This window comes from Bombus vosnesenskii, unplaced genomic scaffold (assembly GCF_011952255.1).
Source record: "Bombus vosnesenskii isolate JDL3184/JDL3185 unplaced genomic scaffold, Bvos_JDL3184-5_v1.1 scf7180000013266, whole genome shotgun sequence".
Lineage (NCBI taxonomy): Eukaryota > Metazoa > Arthropoda > Insecta > Hymenoptera > Apidae > Bombus > Bombus vosnesenskii.
The window spans coordinates 2523424-2543041 of record NW_022882926.1 but is presented as its reverse complement, the minus strand read 5'-3'; the positions used below and the strand labels follow the sequence as shown (position 1 = coordinate 2543041).

General features: G+C 43.3%; 1 protein-coding gene across 1 annotated transcript in view; it reads left to right on the top strand.

Annotated features, from left to right (window-relative positions):
* The window catches only part of LOC117243550 (zinc finger protein ZIC 4-like), a 37123-nt gene extending 22022 nt beyond the window's left edge, over positions 1 to 15101 (top strand). The window contains exons 2-3 of the mRNA XM_033511150.1: positions 10650 to 10819; positions 13246 to 15101. Of these exons, the coding sequence (XP_033367041.1) occupies positions 10650 to 10819; positions 13246 to 13569 (494 nt within the window). The 3' untranslated portion in view covers positions 13570 to 15101. The remainder of the gene's footprint in view (positions 1 to 10649; positions 10820 to 13245) is intronic.
* Positions 15102 to 19618: the final 4517 nt, after the last annotated feature.

Below are 19618 nucleotides of genomic sequence, written 5' to 3'. Positions count from 1 at the left end.
GCGACTCTCTCGGTTACCTGATAACTCGATGGTACGCACACCTTCTCGTTGCTCTCGTTAGGCGCTTCCATGTGCCGTGTTCGTCTCGCGCCTTTATACTCCCTCAAAGTATCCATCGCGTTTCCCCGCTTAATCCTTGGCCGCGCGTAAATCACCAACTTCCTTCTTGACGCCTGCAAGGGTACTTGTAACGCCGCTTTTGCCCACCGAGGGGAGAATCGAAACTTTTCCGAAGAGATCCGACTTTAAGAGGCTTTCTGTCGCGTATTGCTCGTTTATTTCATCTTCTGAATCGCCAGGACATGGCGATATTTTCTTCTTTGATCGAAATCAAACGAATACATGTCAAATTTATTTTTTCTATCCTTTTTCTTTTTTTTTTTTTTTTTTTTGAAGATAAAAATAAACGATGAAATTTTACAGTTCCGATTTTTACTTTCGAAAAAAGACAGCTTAGAATTACGTCGATCATAACGACACAAGGAACAGGCTAAAGCGAGGGCTGTCGAGGGTTAAGAACGACAGAAGTGGACCTAAGTAGCCGTGTACACGAACAGCGGCACTCGAAATACAATTCGTTCCGGTTCTCAAAACCTGAAATGCTAATCTGCCGGCGTTTTCTTTTCACCGATTACTCCGTCTCGTTCTCACTTAGTTTCACCAAATATTCACATCTCACTCTGTTAGCCTTCTCCTATATCCTACCAAAAAGCGAAAGCTTCTCGATCGGCGTGCAAGCTTTCCGGCGGCACGAATCGGAAAGTTCCTTTCGTGAAAAATCTTTACAATAGGCCCTCTAACAAGCGGTCTCACTGTCTCCTTCCCTTTCTCTTCCACTGTTCAGTTTCCTTATTCATCGTTGCCTCTTCTGCCGTTTAGCACCGGTGCACAAAGATACAACAAAGCGGTCCAAGCTTCACGCAGCCCTCTTTCGTTTCCATTTAAGGGTAGAAAAAGAGAGAGAAGGATATCTCGGGCAAATCTGTTTGCTGTTTTCTACGTGGCCCGTGCAAAAGTTGACGAGACTTTCAGTGGCTGTTGAATGGGGGATAAGGGCGCGCACCTACTTTTGCTTCTCAATGCCGATCGTCGAGGACCCTCGAGCGTGTGTGCCGCCACCACCGCTCTGTTTATGTACCTGTGTGTCGAGGGGCACACGCTCCAATATTGTCGGTTCGAGCCGCTTCGGAGTCCGTTTACCATAGGATCTACGCTCGGATGAGTCCCTACGATATTGGGATCGCACGTTTTGCATCGAGATACACGAATAATGTCTCCGAAATTGGAAGATTCTACTAGAAAGCGATGAAAAATAGCTGTAGCTCTTGCACAAACGTTCCAGACTATCGTGTTACATTGGACGTAAATTCGCTCGAATCGGCCTTGTAACGAATAATACAACTCAGGACTGCGATGCGTATATTCGTGAGAATCTACATACACGCGTATCTAATTGCTTCGACGTTTTGAGTTCGCATCCACTGTAATCGCAGCCTAAGAAGATTCTCAGAGTCCGTTGGCGAGAGAAGAACAAGAGAATTCACGCTGCTCCTCCCTGCCAGCGAGGATATTCAATTATGGTAGATCGGTGCAAAGATACGCGGCGCCGTGACAACTATATACGCGCGGGTCAGTGTCCAAAAAAATGCCACCTTCCACGAATAAATAACTCGCGTTTTGCATACGGGGAGGCCTGTGCTGGCCAGGGCCGTACGGTAGCGATCACAGGGAAGAGTTAGCTCGGAATCCTCTTAACCTGCTCACACGGAACCGTTGTCTTCTAACTCTCACTGGGTCAACATGCAGCCTAACATTTTCCCCTTCCACGAAATTCCGATCGAAGTATCAATTTCCGTGTAATCAAAGCGGACTCTCAGGGGCCCAAGATGAAACCGAAATCCGTGAGGATTTTCTGTTTTCACGAGGATAAACCCGGAGGAACCTCGTATACCGACCCTGCGGTAACTCTAGATGGGCAGCGGCATACCGTGGCCATGGCGCCCCTATCTTTTATGCCGGCAGTTTCTGAAAATCTCTCAGTTTGATCTGACTTCCAAGCCTAGAGGAGAAACGAGAGAGGACCACGAAGAAGGAAACCGCGGAGCAACGAAGGAAGAGAAGAGAGAGGAGAAGAGTGGAAAGGGAAGATTAGTTGCCAGCGACAGCAGCAACCGCCAGCAGCAACACGTGTGTTCTACGGTCCGAGTTTACATAAACACGTATAAACGTCGTGTAAACCGGCGCGAGAGAAAGTCCGTCGAGTGGACGCGCGCGTGTACGTGCGAGTTCTGGGCGAGCGTGTGCGAGTGCAACAGTAGCATCCCGACTCAGATAACGGGCAAGGATATACGACTCTAAACTGCACCTACGTGCAGGACACCGGGCTACCGAATTTTCGAGAAATCAAGATCCCCTCGCGATTTTTTCAGAATGAGACACACTCTGGTCCTGAGGAACTGGATCTGGCGAGAAACAGACTGCTTTTCCAGGGAAAAATTTCATCTTTGAAGATACTGTGGTTGTGGTAGGTAATAGAAATGCGTCGAATATGGATTATTCTCTTGTTATACTTGATTTTATCGGGAAACGATGAAGCTTTATACGAATCATTCGATAACGAATTCGAATAAATTTGACATGGAAAAATAACATGTAAGTTTTGTCCTGTTTCTATTGTAAAAATATTGAATCTGTATCGAGCTCTATGTATCGAACTATGATGATGGAAACAAAATGGGAAGCTTCTCGCGCACGAGAATTCCTGGATGCATCCACGTGAACCTGCCTGGAAAAGGGCGAAGAATCAAGGATACTCTAGAGGTTTGGGGAACGTTTCCGCCACTGCGAATCGGCAAGCGAGGAAGAAAACTGGAGGGAAAAGTCGAGGGGCCAGGGAAAAGCACGAGACGAGTTCGGAAAAAAAGAACCGCAAATCCGTGGGTAAACGTAACTACCGGTTGATGCGCCGATCATTCCACCATGTTGCCTCTGAAAGGGCGAGCGCCATCGACAGATGTTTCACCACGAAGGTAATTCGAGTGTTTGTTCGTCCTCTCTTCTTTCTCTTCTCCTCTAAACGTCTCTCTGTGACGTCAATACGAGCCACGTTTTTCGGAACACAGCTTTCGCCATGATACATCGGTGCAGGAATCCTCTATCGGATAGCACCGAAACACCAACTACAGATCTTGAGATAAGATAAAGGAATGGCCGTTGAATGATGTCTTACCGAAGCCAGGTTATCCTTCTGGTCGATCGGTCTCCCGAAGGGATTGGAAAATCGCGACCGAATCTCCAGATTCCTTATCTTAGATAAAGAGATACGTTTGGTGTAAGGACAAGAAAGATAAAGTCATAAATTTGATGTATTTGGCTGTTTGAGAAGTCCATGGTGAAATTTAAAAGAAATTTAACGATAATATGTTCCTTATGGAATTATATAAGATTCCATTAAAAATACCCTCTGTTTCTTTTTAAACGTTTTACTATTATTTATGGATCACGTTTACTATCACTTTCCAAAGCAATTTTTCGTCTTTTCCAGTAACGAACAGTTCGCAGAATGCTAAAATATTCAGCTTCTTAGCATTAAAAGAGGTTCATAAAGATAAAGGCTATAATATTTTATCCTGTTATGCTATACTGTATGCTACAAGATTGATATATTTATCCTGAAACATTTTTTCACACGTCACATTGTAATCTCGGGATTTACGTTTGTAATATAATTGCAGAGAACAAAGAAGTCTACACTGTGAACGAAGTTCATCGAACACGTCGATAACGTCTTGAAAGGTGCACGAAGCACGTTCGTTAAACGTCCACGAAGATATCGAAATGCCAGTAGAAGGTTACGACACGCGACGCGTTCTACGGACTGACAGTAGAAACGCGAAAGAAGACCAGGGAGAAGTTCAGGCGAACACGCACGAGTGCAACCGTGCACGAGGCCAGGGCATCGTGAAACGTAAACGGGAATCATGATGCAATGAATCGCGCGTACTAGACACTTCCATTTTCGGCCCCGCAATGATTATCCGATCACGATCTCGATTCTAATTCCAACCCGAGAGAGAAACGGCAGCTGGGTGTCCGAGAGTTTCGTGCGGCTTTCATTAAATCGCGACGTTCACGTTTCGATCCTGCTTTTATCCCGCCACGGAAAGCTCATCGATCATAACCGCGCGCGATCTCTTCCAGTCTCTTTTGCTTCTCTGTATCTGCGCGTCTCGATCTCCGGACTTTCGCCACGAGGACAGAAATCTCGTTGGAAGGCTGGTGGAGAAGTTTCAAGGAACGAAAATGGAGAGAGGAGAAAGAGGGAAAGAAGAAGAAGAGACGAGGGTACGGCACAATCAATTTACAAAACGCAGGCCTTCATGGATTTTATCTAGATCCAATATCTCATGGGTCCTAATCCGTGGCAAGATCGATCCTCCGAAACCGATCCCATCGACTTTTCGTGGATCTTATCTGGCAGAAATAAGCGATCGAAATACAGAAAATACAGAGACAATTTCTCGGTTTCACTAATACCGAACGAATAACAAGAAAATTATCCACACGACAACCTTTCGAAAATAGGGGATGGGCGAGAGAGAGTATGAAGGGGGAGTGTAGTGGAAAGGTCTTGAAAAACGAGCGAGCAGGGCTTGGTTTTCTGCTACGCCTTGTAACAATGTCCGCTGACCTAGGACCCGGTGTCCTCTTCCAACATAATGGTCGCGAAAAATCATCCATTATCCTTCGATGGTCAAAGGAAAAAAAAGAAAGAAGACAGTTTGAAAGCTGTACAATGGTGTACGCCTATATATCACTCCGGAGATTTTCCGAAAACTGCAGTTCAATGAGTTTTTCCACTAAGAAGCGTTCCAAGAAAAATAGAATTCTAGATTGCCTTTATACCAGGCTGCTTCTTCAAGGTGTGAACCGTGTCGACGAAAGAACGACGGAATGCTCAAGTCTTCGCCGAAACGGAAGTGTATCTGCTGTAAATCTTCCGGTGCTATATTCTATTCTGACGAGAGATCTATGAGTTTCTTTTAAACGCAAATTTCACCTTCCACCTGCACTTTTCAGTGTTCTTCTTAAATAGCGGAAAAAGATACTTAATCCGTTAACGGAGTAAGTTAGCACATCCTTCGCTTAATATAGACAAGAATAGATTCGTTTTAATTCAGTCGATTATTTAAATCATTGATTTTTACGCGTATAATATATCCTTTACAAATTTATTGTCTTTTTAGCACAACGAATTTAATCCTTCTTACTATCGTACTCAGCGAAAGAAAAATTTATACCTTAAGAGATTGATTTTTAATTTTATAATTGTAGCAACATCTGGTTTAAGGACATGCGGATTAAAAAAATTCTTAGAACAACCAAGAGATCGTTAACATCCCCGAAGAGAGTTTTTACCATCTTCGGCGATGTTGGACCATCGTGTTCCTCCGATTACAAGTTAAGAATCTTCATCTTGAATAACAAGTTCTACAAACACAGTGGCGCGGATGGGATTCAGCTCGTTTCGAGTCAAGCTCCGATTGGCATCGGTATTTTTTCTGATCCAGTCATTTCTACGTCAAGCTGCTCTCTTTGGAGACTATCTGGATTCGGGACGTGGGTGCATCGTGAATCTCGAAATCCGCGTTGCATCGGCTCTCGTATACGAATTGAAAACGCACACGCGTGCACATTTCCTTTCTTTTTCGCTCACTCAGCTGTGTTCGATACTGGCCGTAGCCAAAACGATTATAATAACTATTTTATCCGGCGCGGATCTGGGCCATTGTGCCTCCCCATTCTGAAAGTCATAACACGGTGCCTACACTGCCCTTCGGGAACTGCTCTTCGGGTCTCCCTCTTGCCTCAGCCACGATACACTGTGTATAACCCACTGCACCATGAATCTCCACTTTATGTATACGCGTCTGCGTGTCCCCTGTGCAAGCTTACTCTTTCGCGTTACTCTTCCCTCTCGTACAATGCACTTTCGTGAATGTACCCGTGTTCTTCGTCTCTTTGTACGAATGCCAATATGAGTCACATTATATAGAGTATTTTTCTGCGAACAGATCAAACTCTGATCGTTGTTAGAGCCTAGAGATACTAACTAGGAAATCTAAGGTCGAAAAGGCTAGAATTGACATGTCAATGCGGAAAACTGATTCACGCCTCTCGTCTAAAGGAAGATGCATCGTAATTTGAGAATGATTGAGTTGGCAAACTAAATTTTAACGGATCTTGTCAATAGCTGGTCTTAGCACATTCCTTTGTTTTGTCAACGTGCTCAAAGCACCTAAGTTATATTGCTTTCCTGTTGTTTGGACTTCCACCTTTAACTTAGTATGAAAATTGTATCGATTAGTTATTTAGTTTCATTTTTATCCCAATTTAAAAATGGAAGAACAAGACACGCACTTCAGACATATTTTATTGTATTATTTCCGAAAAGGCAAGAACGCATCGCAAGCACACAGGAAGTTAAAATGATGAACACAGGAAGCGTAAAATGATGAATTGATTTCTATATCGAATACCGTATAACTAATTAGAAATTTCACGTCTCTGAATTGAATCATATAACATATTTCGTACTGGAAAAAAAGCAGAACGCATCAAGACTAAGCGATTCAAATGAAATTCCCATCTTCCGATATCAACTAGCCAATTACTTAACAACTAAGCAAATTACTTGCAATCGCTCTTGTATTGAGATTCAAGAAGCCACCCCTTTCATTGCAATCGTCACGATATTAATGTTTAGCCAGAATTCTCCAAGCTTACTGCAACTGTCTTGTTCGTTTCTCCCTTACGTTTGGATCTCAGTGTCTCGCGAAGAGAGGTAAAAAGGAGAGACACGTAGCCACGGGATCGGGCGTGTATCGAGGCCTCTTCCTATTGGACGAGGCACGCACACGCGTACAGAACCCCGCACACGACCAACGGGGGCAATATTTCACGGCATATTGTTGCCATCTGCACACGCAACCCTGTGCGCGCACGACAGAATGCACGACGTAGGAGAGACGCGAGCTTTTATTTATCTGCTATTTATTTGCCAACGCGCTCGCTACCGAAGCGGTCCCGGCGGGCTCACGACCCTGCCGGGGACAGATTTGAAAAGTTATTAATCGTCCCGTTTTTGGAAGGAGCGCGCCACAGAAACTCAGGGATACATTCTCCTTTTATACGTGCGGGCCAGGGATAAACCGAGCGTCGTTGGCACCTCGGAACCCTCGTCCCTTTCACTCTGTCTTTCTCGATTGGCCCCCGAGAAGGGTTTCTCGAGTAGGTGCGAATCTGTGGGTGGAGATCCATTCGCGATGAATCGGGCGGAACGAAGCGACCTACTCTTGTCTCGTAAACCATCGAAATCGAAAATTGCCAATATCACCGGTCGGATGTAAAATTTATAACGGTTTTATGAAGCAAGTTCACAAATTTCTTTAATAATACGAATGAAACAAGTTCAATATTTGCAACTATGGAAAAAGTAACTGCGATAGAAAAAGAGTGGAAAGAGAGGAAAAAGAGTGTGAAACGAAATTCATTGTATCTAGTTGAGAATAATTTCAATTTAGTTGCAACAGAAACAAGTAATGGAGTATAATATAGTTCGTGTAAATCATTAGTTACTTAATATTAATATCTTTTACGAAGCGTCCTGTTTTGCGACCAAGTTTTTCAGGACAGAAAAAAATAAAAAAAAAAAAGCTCCACCCCTCAGAGGCTGAAATCCAAAAACTGCATCATACAACAAAAAATGTAAAGCGCCGACACATAATACAGCATGGCTACGTCGTACCGCCGCGTATCGGTAGCTTTGCCTAACATACCATTACAAAAGTTCATGTTTATTGTGAATAATGTACTTAAAATCTGTATTTTCTGGACTAAATAAACTCCTTTGTAAAAAAAAAGTAAAATTAATATTTTTACAATGTGGTATCGTTCCATTATAATTTTATTTAGTCAGAACTGATAGTGTAACTCTTTAATTAATTTGAATGCCACTAGATTGGTGTATTTTAGTACGTACTGTACTTTATAAAAGTGATGCAATTAATTGGGAACAATTCCAGGTAAACAATAACTAACTTATAATAACGAAAAAAAAGAAAATGAAAAAGCGCTGCAAAAATCAAAAAGGGAGATCTCCCCGTTCGTTCACGCAGCGATGTACTTTACAGAGGGGAGATCTCCATATTCGGTTGACTAAGTGTTAAAACTATCAGCAATTGAAATATAAAACTTGTAAAAACAGAGAAATAGAAAGTTCTGAACAATGTAGTGGTACCAGAGTCAAAAATACTGTCTTTTAAACGTAATTGAATAAAAAAAGTACGTAGTACTAAAGTTATTCTACTTTATTTTTCCTACAGAAATTTTCAAGCTGATAAACGAAATCTCGAACAGTAATCGTACATTTTCTTTAATGAAGTTTCTCGATACGGTTCGCAGCGTATCGAGCGTACACGTATATCGTCCGCAAATTGCAAACAACGTTGAAATCTCACCGATGGTGGCAAGTCGAGGGAGTTTGAGGCATGTGAAACGTCAGATAAGGCGGCGACACAGGGAGAACGCGCGCGCTCGCGCGTACCGCTATCTTTCCAGCTTCATAAATATTTAAGACGCCTTCTTATGACGCCGCTGCCATAAGTACCCGCACTCCACGTCCGAGCGATTTAAATATAATCTGTGTCGCGGCGATACGTCACTGTAACATGGCAATGTTATCGCGCTTTTCACACGTGAGATGAATAACGACGTTCACCGGCATGTACGCGAAAACCCACCATGCTTCTTTGTACCTATTCGCGCCCAACGTCCAGACTTTCCTCGCGATACCACGCTGGAAAAATGAATTTCGCGATTTGCCATCGTGCAACCAGTCGGTGAATTATTCAAAAATATGAAATACGAACATACGTTTGTTATTCTAATTACGTTTTGACGTTAACTCTCGTACGTTTCTAGGATCCGGACAGATTCCGGCGAAGATTTCAGAATTAACACGTATGATCGCGCTACTCGTTGGTTTTCATCGGTGAAAATTAATTCCAAGTAAATATATCAATTTTTCTCGCACAATTACAAAGAGGGACGCACGTTACGTAACGTTTCATAATGAAGAAAACGAACGCTACTCGTCGCAACAGAATCTCTATTATTCTTCTATTAACTCCGACCTTCTCGATTATAGTTTCCAATTAAAAAAGAAAAAAATTGGAATAATATTTTAAACAGAAAATATTAAAAAAGAGAATCTTCGTCTCTATAGTTGACGGGCTAAGATGTTGAATCCGTGCGACGTTCCCTTTTCTCCCTGACTCCCTTAAGCGAAAAAGGGCAAAGTTGGCCACCATTTTCCCCATAAAAAATCCGCCAAGTTTGCGCTTCCTGTTCTCGCGTCTCCGCACTTCTCCGAGAGAGCGCCAGGAGGAAGTCCCGGAAAAAGGGAGTCTACGGCGTGTGGGGCCGCGGGGGGTGGCGGGGGTGTGAGCCGACGGTAAAATATATTCCAGTCAACTTCCGGTGGAAATAAATAAGAGTCACGCCACACGGTCTCGTTGCGCCCCGACGACGGCGGCTATTCGTGTGCAGGGGAGCTTATCTCTCGATATCATTGCGCCTCTCTTCGCCCCCGGGCTAAAAGGAGCCACCAGCGGAGAGAATGTTCCACCGGTGCTCATCAAGATATCCACGAAATCATGATGAAACGGTCCGCGATACGATATAATCGCGTTCGAGCCGCCTATTGTAGCTTCTACGAGAAGCCCGCGAGCTTTTCCTCTTTGCCCCGGAGAAAATATTTTTCCTGTTGCCCGTTTCCGTGTTTCACCAGCCCCTTCCTACTTCGTTCAAGATCCTTCTTTGGCCTCCTGATAATTGTAATTGCGAATAGTTAGGCTGTTCCGGTTAGAAATGTAACTGCGTTTCCCTGGAAACTTTCGACGATCGTGTATCCAGATACTGTTTGCATTTCCTTTTAAATTATAGTGGGACCTTGTTTATCCGAACAGAACGACCGGACTAAGCAGATTGTATGATTTTCGGATGGGATAGACATTCGGTCTACGTATCCCTTGCAGCACTTTTTATTAGTTCGGATAATAGAATTTATCTATAAGAATTTCAACTGTTCCGTTTTTTAACAAGAAAGTAACGAGAAAGTTTAGCTGAAGTTGGATTCAGATTTCGATAAGACATGAAGTAAGATGAGAATTTTTATACATTTATGGGAAGATAAAATAATTTTTTACCCAGATTTCGTCTTTTTTTATAATATATTATAATTATGTAGATAACAAATATTTGCACAAATATCCATATAATCTACTTATAATTTCATAGAAATAAATATTGGTACTTGTATAACTGAAATTACTCTCGGTCGTAATTCAAATAATAGAGACTCAACGTCGTATAAACAAGGATCTTTCGTATAAGGGACATTTCCTTCACGTTACATTTAAATCATTTGTACGATGTTGCACATGTTATTGATAGAGAAAGGATGTAGCAATTACATTTCTATTCCGGGCTGGTAGTTTCCTGTGATTCCGAAGCGGTTTTCAATTATCGTAGCCAGGCACGAGTGCAGCCAGCACAATTACAAGTCATTAATTCCTGTCTTTTTCCAGGCGAGAAACCGTTTAAGTGTGAATACTCAGGCTGCGAGAGGCGGTTTGCGAACAGCAGCGACCGTAAGAAGCACAGTCACGTCCACACGTCGGACAAGCCGTACAATTGTCGAGTTACCGGCTGTGACAAGTCCTACACACATCCTAGTTCGTTGCGCAAGCATATGAAGGTACGCCGTCTGCAGTCGTGAAACATTCGACCTCCGTTCCACTTTACTATCAGTAAACTACGGATGTTTACGCATTTGAATGGTAAAATTGAAAGAGCACACGATGCATATAATATACGAACACATATAGATATCCAAAGTAAATCATCTGCTATAACATTTAGAAAATGAAGCAAACTTCTATTTAAGTTTCATTTCTTCAGTCGTATTTATAAAACTATGGAATTTTACCGTGCGTCATTCTCTCGTTCAATTCAACCGAAAGTCAGCGAACTGAGCCGAAGCTTCTGCTTTGAAGTTGAGATAATTGCAAGGATGCTCTCTCGAGCTAACTAGGTTTCCTTTTAATCGACGATTTTACAATTAAATATTTAATAATTGTTATACTTCGTAGCCTTTGTCGCTATTAATAGAAAAATATTTAAAAATCACTATATAATTCACTGACATGGATAGAAACGGAAAAATTCCAAACGAAGGAATTATTATTTGAAGGATTAGCAATTCTAATTTTCCTAATCAAAATCATTAATACCGACGAAATGTTAGATATCTGCTTCGAAGAATTATAATTTCATTCCAAATTACATCCGTTTCCACACTACTCCTTGCTTCGGAATTAAATTACGAATGCTCAACGGTGTTAATCGTCCATTTCACGCGATTCCGTATTTCCACGGTTCAGTCTCGAATTGTTTTCCTATATCATCTTGCACACATATACGTAGGCGCGTATCAAAGTATATGAAGAATGGCCCTATCGTGTTTGCCATTTCGTTTCACGCTAGGAAACGCTAGTAGACACTTTGGAATGGGCAAAAAACGGTTGTGGGAAGAAAGGCTGCCGGGTATCCAGGCGCGCAAAGGTTCATGCACGAACGGCTACGGAATCTTAATAGGAAATTATCTGTGGCACACACAGAAAGATAGTAGACGGAAAGAGAAGCAGAACCGTCCAAAACGGCAACTCCCGAGATACGTGCGCGATAGGTTCGTCGGATAGGAGCGAGCACCTTTCGCTTCTCCACGCTTTTCGCCGGCCGTGATTCGCGGAAGGCAGTCGTCGAGATTTGCTCACTGAATTATGAACGAAGGACTAGAAAGAGACGGCAGAAAGAATCAGAGAGTCGGAAGACTTGATCCTCGTCTCCCTGATCCCGGTTTCTTCGGTTTAGCCAACGCGCACTCCTTTTGCTCGTGATAGTCCCTTGATCTCCGAAGCGATAACTTACTACGATCGAATACGACTATCTACGCTTTCTTCTGTGGTACACGTTCGATATTTCACGTTGTGCATTCTATTAACTCGTGGAAACGTAAATTAGGTCATTCGAAACCAATCAAGTATCATGCAACTGTGTCATTAGGTCAAATATGGGATTGCATGACGCGCGTAATTTTTGAAATTCCTGTACTTGTTATCGATCGAGTTTTGAAAAACAGCAGTAGCGATATTAAGTATATAACAATGTGTCTCGAACGAGATTTCGAGCCTCCGCAGAATCGATTGAGAGGCTTAACCATCGCCGAAGGATAGATATGTAGTTCTATCGTCAAAAGGGCGAAAAATGAGTCTACGCAAAAGTTAGGAAAAGAACGTTCGAACTACCACGCAGTTTATTACAAAGACATTACGCAAAATCTTGAAGATACTTGTAGCGGCACATGAGCATAAAAATGTCACATCTAGGAGAGACCCATATTATTGTGCCTTTGAATACTAACGATTGTTTTGGTTTTCAAGGTCTACAGGCAACTGGACTCTGGACGCATTGTTATTGTTGTCTTGTAATTTTCAGCCAGTGTTACATAAGAAGGTTAAGATTTTAACATCCATCGATATAAATATATGAATGTGCTCCCTAACAGACAGTATTATTATCCTTTCTTTGATCGGCATAGTAGCATTGAACGAGCGACGATTACAACCGGCATACACTAACTCTTATACTGATTTTAATACATAGGACTATTACGAATTCATCCACTCGTTTCTTTATCAAACAAACCTATACGTTTAATTCTCCTCATCCTTGATAAAGTCGCTCGCAATAGTTAATAATCGGGGAGTTGTACACGTATTTCTGGAAAGCCGGCATTTTTGCAGCTACCATGTATGAAATTGAAAAGGAAAATCCCAAGTAGTCCACAACAAATGACACCAATGCTACGTAATATCAATTTTAATGTGATAAATACCAGGAAAACAGAAACTCAAGGAATCTTCAACAAACACGATCGATGTTCCTCCGGATTCGTTTCAACTTCAACTCCCAAACCACGCAGCCCCTGCTATCTTTCTCACCCCTCTACCACCTTTTACACATTCATCGGTTCCTACCCCTGGGAAGGGCGACTAGTAGGTTCGCTACTAGCTAGAAATTTCCAGCGAGTACCTAAGAATAAGCTCCGCCTCTTACTTCCAGGTGCACGGCATGACCCTGGGCGAAGGCAAAATAGGAGGGGGCTATGAAAGCGAGGGTGAAGAGAGCACTAGCAGCGGGGGTAGCTTGTCCGTGACCGGACACACCGAGTCTCCTCAACCGCCTCCGGTCGTCCCGACAACGACCACGACCAATCCTCCGTCGAGTCATCCTTCGACCAGAGGCCCAGAGTTGACGGAGTGGTACGTCTGTCAGCCACCAACTGTGGGTCCTCAGCACAGCCCGTTGCCGGGTCCACCGCCGCCCCATCATCTTGGACCGCACCACTTCAACCCGCTGATGCATCACCAAGCGACTGCCTATTAATTCCTGCCGGGAACGAACCATATGACCAATTGCTCGGGCGAGATCAACGCAACCTCGACGAACATACACGATAGTCGATGTCAGCAATCAAAGTCGAGTTTGATCACACGTTCGATGGAGGGAAAACGGAGTTTTTGAAAACTGTTATTCGAAGAAGAAACGGAGGACTACAAGGAAGTGCTAAATAAGTTACAATAGAACTTTATTCCTTTGAACTTGTTGCTAGATGTAAGTGAAGTTCGAATCAATAGGAGTTTGTTGATCCTTTTTCAGTACCTATGATTTTCTTCGTTTAGATAAACGAATTCAATGGATGAGAGTTCAATTAATCGGATTCGAGTTATTAATTGTAAATTCCTTTTTCTTCTTTTAATAAATGGAATTCTACTCTATGTATTCGCGGATGATCGTTTTTCGTAATAGTACGGCAAGGTTACTTGTTCCGCAAATTTGACAATGGGATTGTAAGATAGGTAATGCTACCTACACTCGTGACCAAAGTTAGGAAAACACACACTTTCGAGTGTTGTTAGTATTTATTTACCAGTACGATTGTATCAACAAGAATATAAAGGAAGAGAAAAAGCGGAAGACGATCGTATTAACGGATGCTAAACGCGATTACAAACGCGAACGTAACTGTATATGTAATAATCGTCGAGAATTTGGCGATGTACCAAACAGAGAGTTACCTCTATCTAGATGGCGAGGTGCGATTGTAAATACGAATGAACCTTAAACCAAGTGCTATGGCCGTTGCAGTAAACGCGAGAAATAAACAAAAACATGAAAAAAAGAAATTAAGATAGAGAGAGAGAGGGGACACTGCTATGTGTTCTTAGTTACGAAAAATCGTGTCTCGGCAATCACGGCGTTACAAATTAGTCGAAGCAATTTCCAACGGCGCCGTGTCTCGTAATTCCAGCCACGTTCGTGTTCCGACTTATCAATCGCGAAACGAAAGAACGACTCGCTGGGTTCCGGCTTAATTGTTCCTCGAGCACAACCGATCGTACGCGCTTCTCGCGGGCTTAAGTCTAATTAAAATGTTGATAGTGAAGCGAAACGATGTTTTAAAACCGAGCGACGTGCTTGGTTTGCGAGACAGAAAATTGGAAAAAAGAAGGAAAGAAGGGAAGTCACGTCCAAACAGACGTACTATTGTTGTATATATTATTATTATGATCATTATTATTTAGTTTGCGTCGTCGAGCGGGAAATAAGGACGAAAACGTTGCGAGATTAATAGAAATTCGGGGGCTGATGGTTCCATTTGTAATATATTGTACTGCTATAATTTCTATGTGTGATATGCTGTAAATACAGAGAGAGAAACGAGACACCTACGGCTCGAACCAAGCGAGTTCAAATAATTATTGTAATAATTTTCTTTCTTTCCTTTTTCGTTACGTATATGCTTAGGTTGTTGGATGAGAATGCATCTCTTGTTCATCCACCCATACCTTGCATCGTATTATAATATTTGTTTTGCAAAGATGTGAAATATATTGATGATGCGATATATTAGAATATTGTCTGGTTTATTCGTCGGTACTGAATCATCTACACCTGTTCTTTCGAAATTTACGAAACGATCGAAAATAACACGGAATACTTCGCTCTTTATCGAGACTTTAATATCAGAGTATCAGTTTTACTTTTTTTCTCTTTTGCTTTCGGTTTTTGTCATCGTTCCCGTAGAAAAAAGGAATTCATAAATATACGATTTTAACGTCGTATAATTGATTATTGAAAAGTTGCCCGAACGATGACAATGCTCCACGCGAAGATACCTCCCGGACCCCGAGGACGACCTTTTTCGTATCGCGGAGGCGGTGGATACTTTATACTTGTATTGTAACGAAATTTATGAACGATCGAGATAATAAAATGCGACGAGGAATCCGACTGGCGCGCAGTTTCGGGTGAATATCGGCCGACTAAGCATCTCCCTTGATCTCGGCCCTGAGATTACGTCGTATCAATAAATAATAACTTTAACGCGAGGAAATTAACGTTTCTTTTATTGCACGGCCTATACCTGCCTTTACGAGAGAATTTTACTGCTCCAACCATGAAACCGGAACATCGGTTTCTTCTATATCGTGATACGACTAAGCATTTTCTCATTGAATCTAAAAATCTCTAACTTGTAAAATTCTAAATACCTTAAATACCAACCCATGCTTTCATCCTTAACATTAATATTCCTCTTTAATCTTCTGATCTTTAGCTATTCTTTTAAATTTCCTGCACAGTATCTTCAACGCTCCGAAACTAACTTCGCGAAAGCTACCGCATTTCGTCGAAAACCTCGAAACGGCAAAGAAGACGCACACCTAAGCTCGCGAAGGCTCCGAGATTTCTATGTAAGATTATAAAAACAGTTTCCTCGCGGGATTATAAATATCACGGGGAAGAACGGAGCAAGGGGGGACGTATAGGGACCTTATTAAACTGGCCCCCGATACTCGAACCCGTAAAGGCGCACGGCGTCTGTCCAAGCATTGAACGGGCAGTATAAAAAATCGAGCAAGGAAAGAACGACCAAAGGAGGATGTATATGCGTGTATAGCAAGCACATGTGTTCGTACCGAAAAGGTTCGGCTGGCATGGCGCCACGATGTGTCTAGGCACCTACGCGAGACGTGGAAGGGACCAGGAGGAAAGGTGGAGAGAAGAGATAGGATCGGCAGAGGTGGACGCGCGAGAGAGGCCATTTTATTGCTTGATAAGCAGATGAATTCGTCAGATAATTTCTGGCCCGGATGCAGATGATTTTATTAGCTGAAACGGCGCACCAACACGAAGGAATTCTTTCGGTCGGACGATTGAGATGACACACGGCCCCGGATGAGAGATCCTCACCAGATAGAGCCACGGGTACGTCTCTCCCCGAGTGTCTTTGCATCGCCTCCCGTGATCGATGGATTTTCCCTCGCTTTTTGTGAATGCTCCCCTTTCTACTTCGTCGTTTCTGTGTTCCTTGTTCTTCCTTTTTATTCCATCCATCGTCCGTATGCCTCGTATTTCGTTTCGAATTCGACCGACTGTGGGTTTTTTTCATCACGAAAAAGCCAGCAGAATGAAAAAAAAGAAGAGAGAAAAGGACAGAGAGAGAGAGAGAGAAGATAGAGAGGATCGTTACAGCATCCAGGGCGAATCGAGCGGAGAAGAGCTAGATTCGCGAATATTTTTCGCAAGCGTGACTCGACGTCCGGGCTCGGGACCGTCCAATCAGTCAACCGGACCGCAATCAAACTCTCGTCGTTTCACAGAAATCATGGATGGACGAAAACAGCTGGACCCTCGTCAGAGAACACCGAATAAATATCGTTCCGACGAAATAGAAGACACGCAGAGAAATAGAGACGAGGAACGGGGCAACGAAGAGAGGGAAGGGGATTCCATGGTCCGGTGGCCAGACGCGAAAAAATAATTCCGTCGCCGGGAACGTCCTTTTGTCTTCGCCTCCGCTCTCGTTCCTTCTTTTTTTTCCTCCTCTTGTTCCTCCGCGTCGCTCATAAAGCCGAGATTCGTATTAAAGGGCACGACACATAATTAATGCCGACCGGTCACGAAACATCGTATCGCAAGAGAGAGAGACGAACCAAGAAGGAAGGTGATGCGCCACGGTTGTCCTGACTTTATAAAGAAACGTGTGTACGAAGGCGGTACATGCGTCCATACAGTGCGTTGCACGCTTGCACGTAGCTATGTCGCGTGCCACATAACCCCATCGCCATAATTGTACACGTGCGACATCCAACGCGCGAAACCGCCTCAATTAGGATAATTAGTTACGAGCTGTTGAGCCTCCAGTTTCCGCTACTATCTTATTAGTCTCCTCTTTTTTCTTCAAGTTTCCTGGTAGTCGACGCTAATTCTTTCTCGTAGCAAATAATTTACGATAATCAAGAGAAATTCGCAGGAAAATACTCTAGAATAAATATGCATAGCGACACTATCATCAAGGGCTATCGATGACGCCCAATCTCGGTAGCGATGGATTAACACACGGATTTTCAAACAGAAATTTATGTAGCAAGTGACAAGACAAGTCTGAAGAATTTAGCCACAATTCTCGACGATAAACCGAACAGATTTACATCGCTTGTAATTGACCAAAGAGAGAGGTGAAAATTACGAGAAAAAGGATCGCGATCGTTAGCACCGGGTGGACAAGATCGTCGTAGACACTTCCGCAGAGGCGACGTAAAACGATGTAAGAGGATTAAAAGGCTTGGTCGATTGCCTTCCATTACCGGTCCTGTCCCGCCTGTAAATCCTCCGCAAAGCTATTGATAAATCATTGCATCGCGCGACTCGCCTTAACGATCGAACGAGTGGCTTGAGTTACGAAAACGCTAACAAAGCGCCAGGATTTTGCCTCGTTTTAATGAAAACCGGCTTGAAAAGCATAACAGGGATACAGATAGAGGGTGTTAACGGGAAATCAGGTTGCGCCTACTAGATACGAAATATAGCAACGAGGTTAAGAGGGATTAACAAACGCCACGAGCGTTGCCCGAGGGAACGATTTCAATCGATTAACGAGAACCTTTACGCTGGTACCGGTGGATCCATTAATTTAGCGGACACGCGGTGTTGTTCGTTGTCGTTTTTTAATATCGATCGATCGACTATTACCGGTTCCGCGGCGACTGTTAATCCTCCGCGAGCCGATTGATAAATCACAGGGAACATTGTAGGTTCGCGCGACTCGACCGCGCCGGACACCGAGCCCGGATTAAAAAGCGTTGCATTTTTCGCCCGGCCGGCGATAAATCCTGCTCCAGGGACCGCTGTTGAAGAATCGCGCGGCCGGCTCCCGCGAATAAATTACCCTATTGATAGTTTCATAAATAATACAATTGTGAAGATTCGAGCATCGTCGTGATTTATCGGTATTGAACCGAATGAAACGAATACTCGCGTGCCTCCGACGATCGTGGCTAGTCTTTGAGATGGAAAGATGAGACGAAAGATTCTGAAGAAATTGCAAACATTTTGAAATTAAAGGAATTGCAAACACGCGAGAGATCGTTAATCCTTTTAGTCATTGGAAGTTTGAACGCGACGAGGAATCGAATCGTCAAGTTCTCGCACGGCTTACGTGTCAAGATTTCGGGGAAGTTGTAACAACATTAACCATGAAATGCTGTCCATGATGAAGTACCGAATTAAATGCCTCAACACGATTCTTACGCGGTTTGGTGCACAGCAAGATTTCAAAGAAGTTGCAACCATGTTGGTCATGAGAAGCTTGACCGTGATGGAGCATCGAATTCTCGAGACAGTTCTCACCGAGCGTCGTGTTCCAACGAACCCCGTATAAATCTGCCCGAAGCACGAGTTATACGGGTTGCAGTTGTCTCGAACGCACTTTTGCTGCTTCTTTCACGATGCTTCACTCGTTTCTTGCCACTATCGAGTACACACTCGCTCCGTTATAGTCTTTCGTTGCTCCATTATATCCCAAAAGCCATCATAAAATAGTAATCCGCTTCTTCATCCTTCATTTTATCTAGGTATATTAATTTCGTCGGAAATTTTAATCGACACAGAAACTACTTAGAGTCAGTAGGTTGTTACTTTCTTACTTCCTGCTTCCAGACGTCAGGAACGCTTCACATCGCAAGATGCCAAATAAATCAACGATCGCTCGCAGTTCTACTAACATCCGACTAATATTCCAGCATCGTGTACAACCCCCCGGATCGCCGTGATTCGCACGATTATTCAAGTAATTCTCTACGTTAACGAGTGCAGAGCCACTGCTCTGCAACCCAGCAAATTCCTCGAGAGCCCATCGATCGGCCAAAGCATCGATTACTGGTCCCTCCTCGACTTAGATCGATAAAGCATCCCAAGACGATCGGAACGACCGGTGTTAAAGGGTTAAGGGCTGCTCCCGCCAAGTAAAACTGTGTCGTGTGTTTCGAAGCTGGATCGAGTCGCTCCTCCATTCAATGAATAATATGTGCTGGTGTTCGAGGCCGTGTGCTGCTCTCCGTTGCATCGAAGAAGACTGCGAGACGTTGGTGTG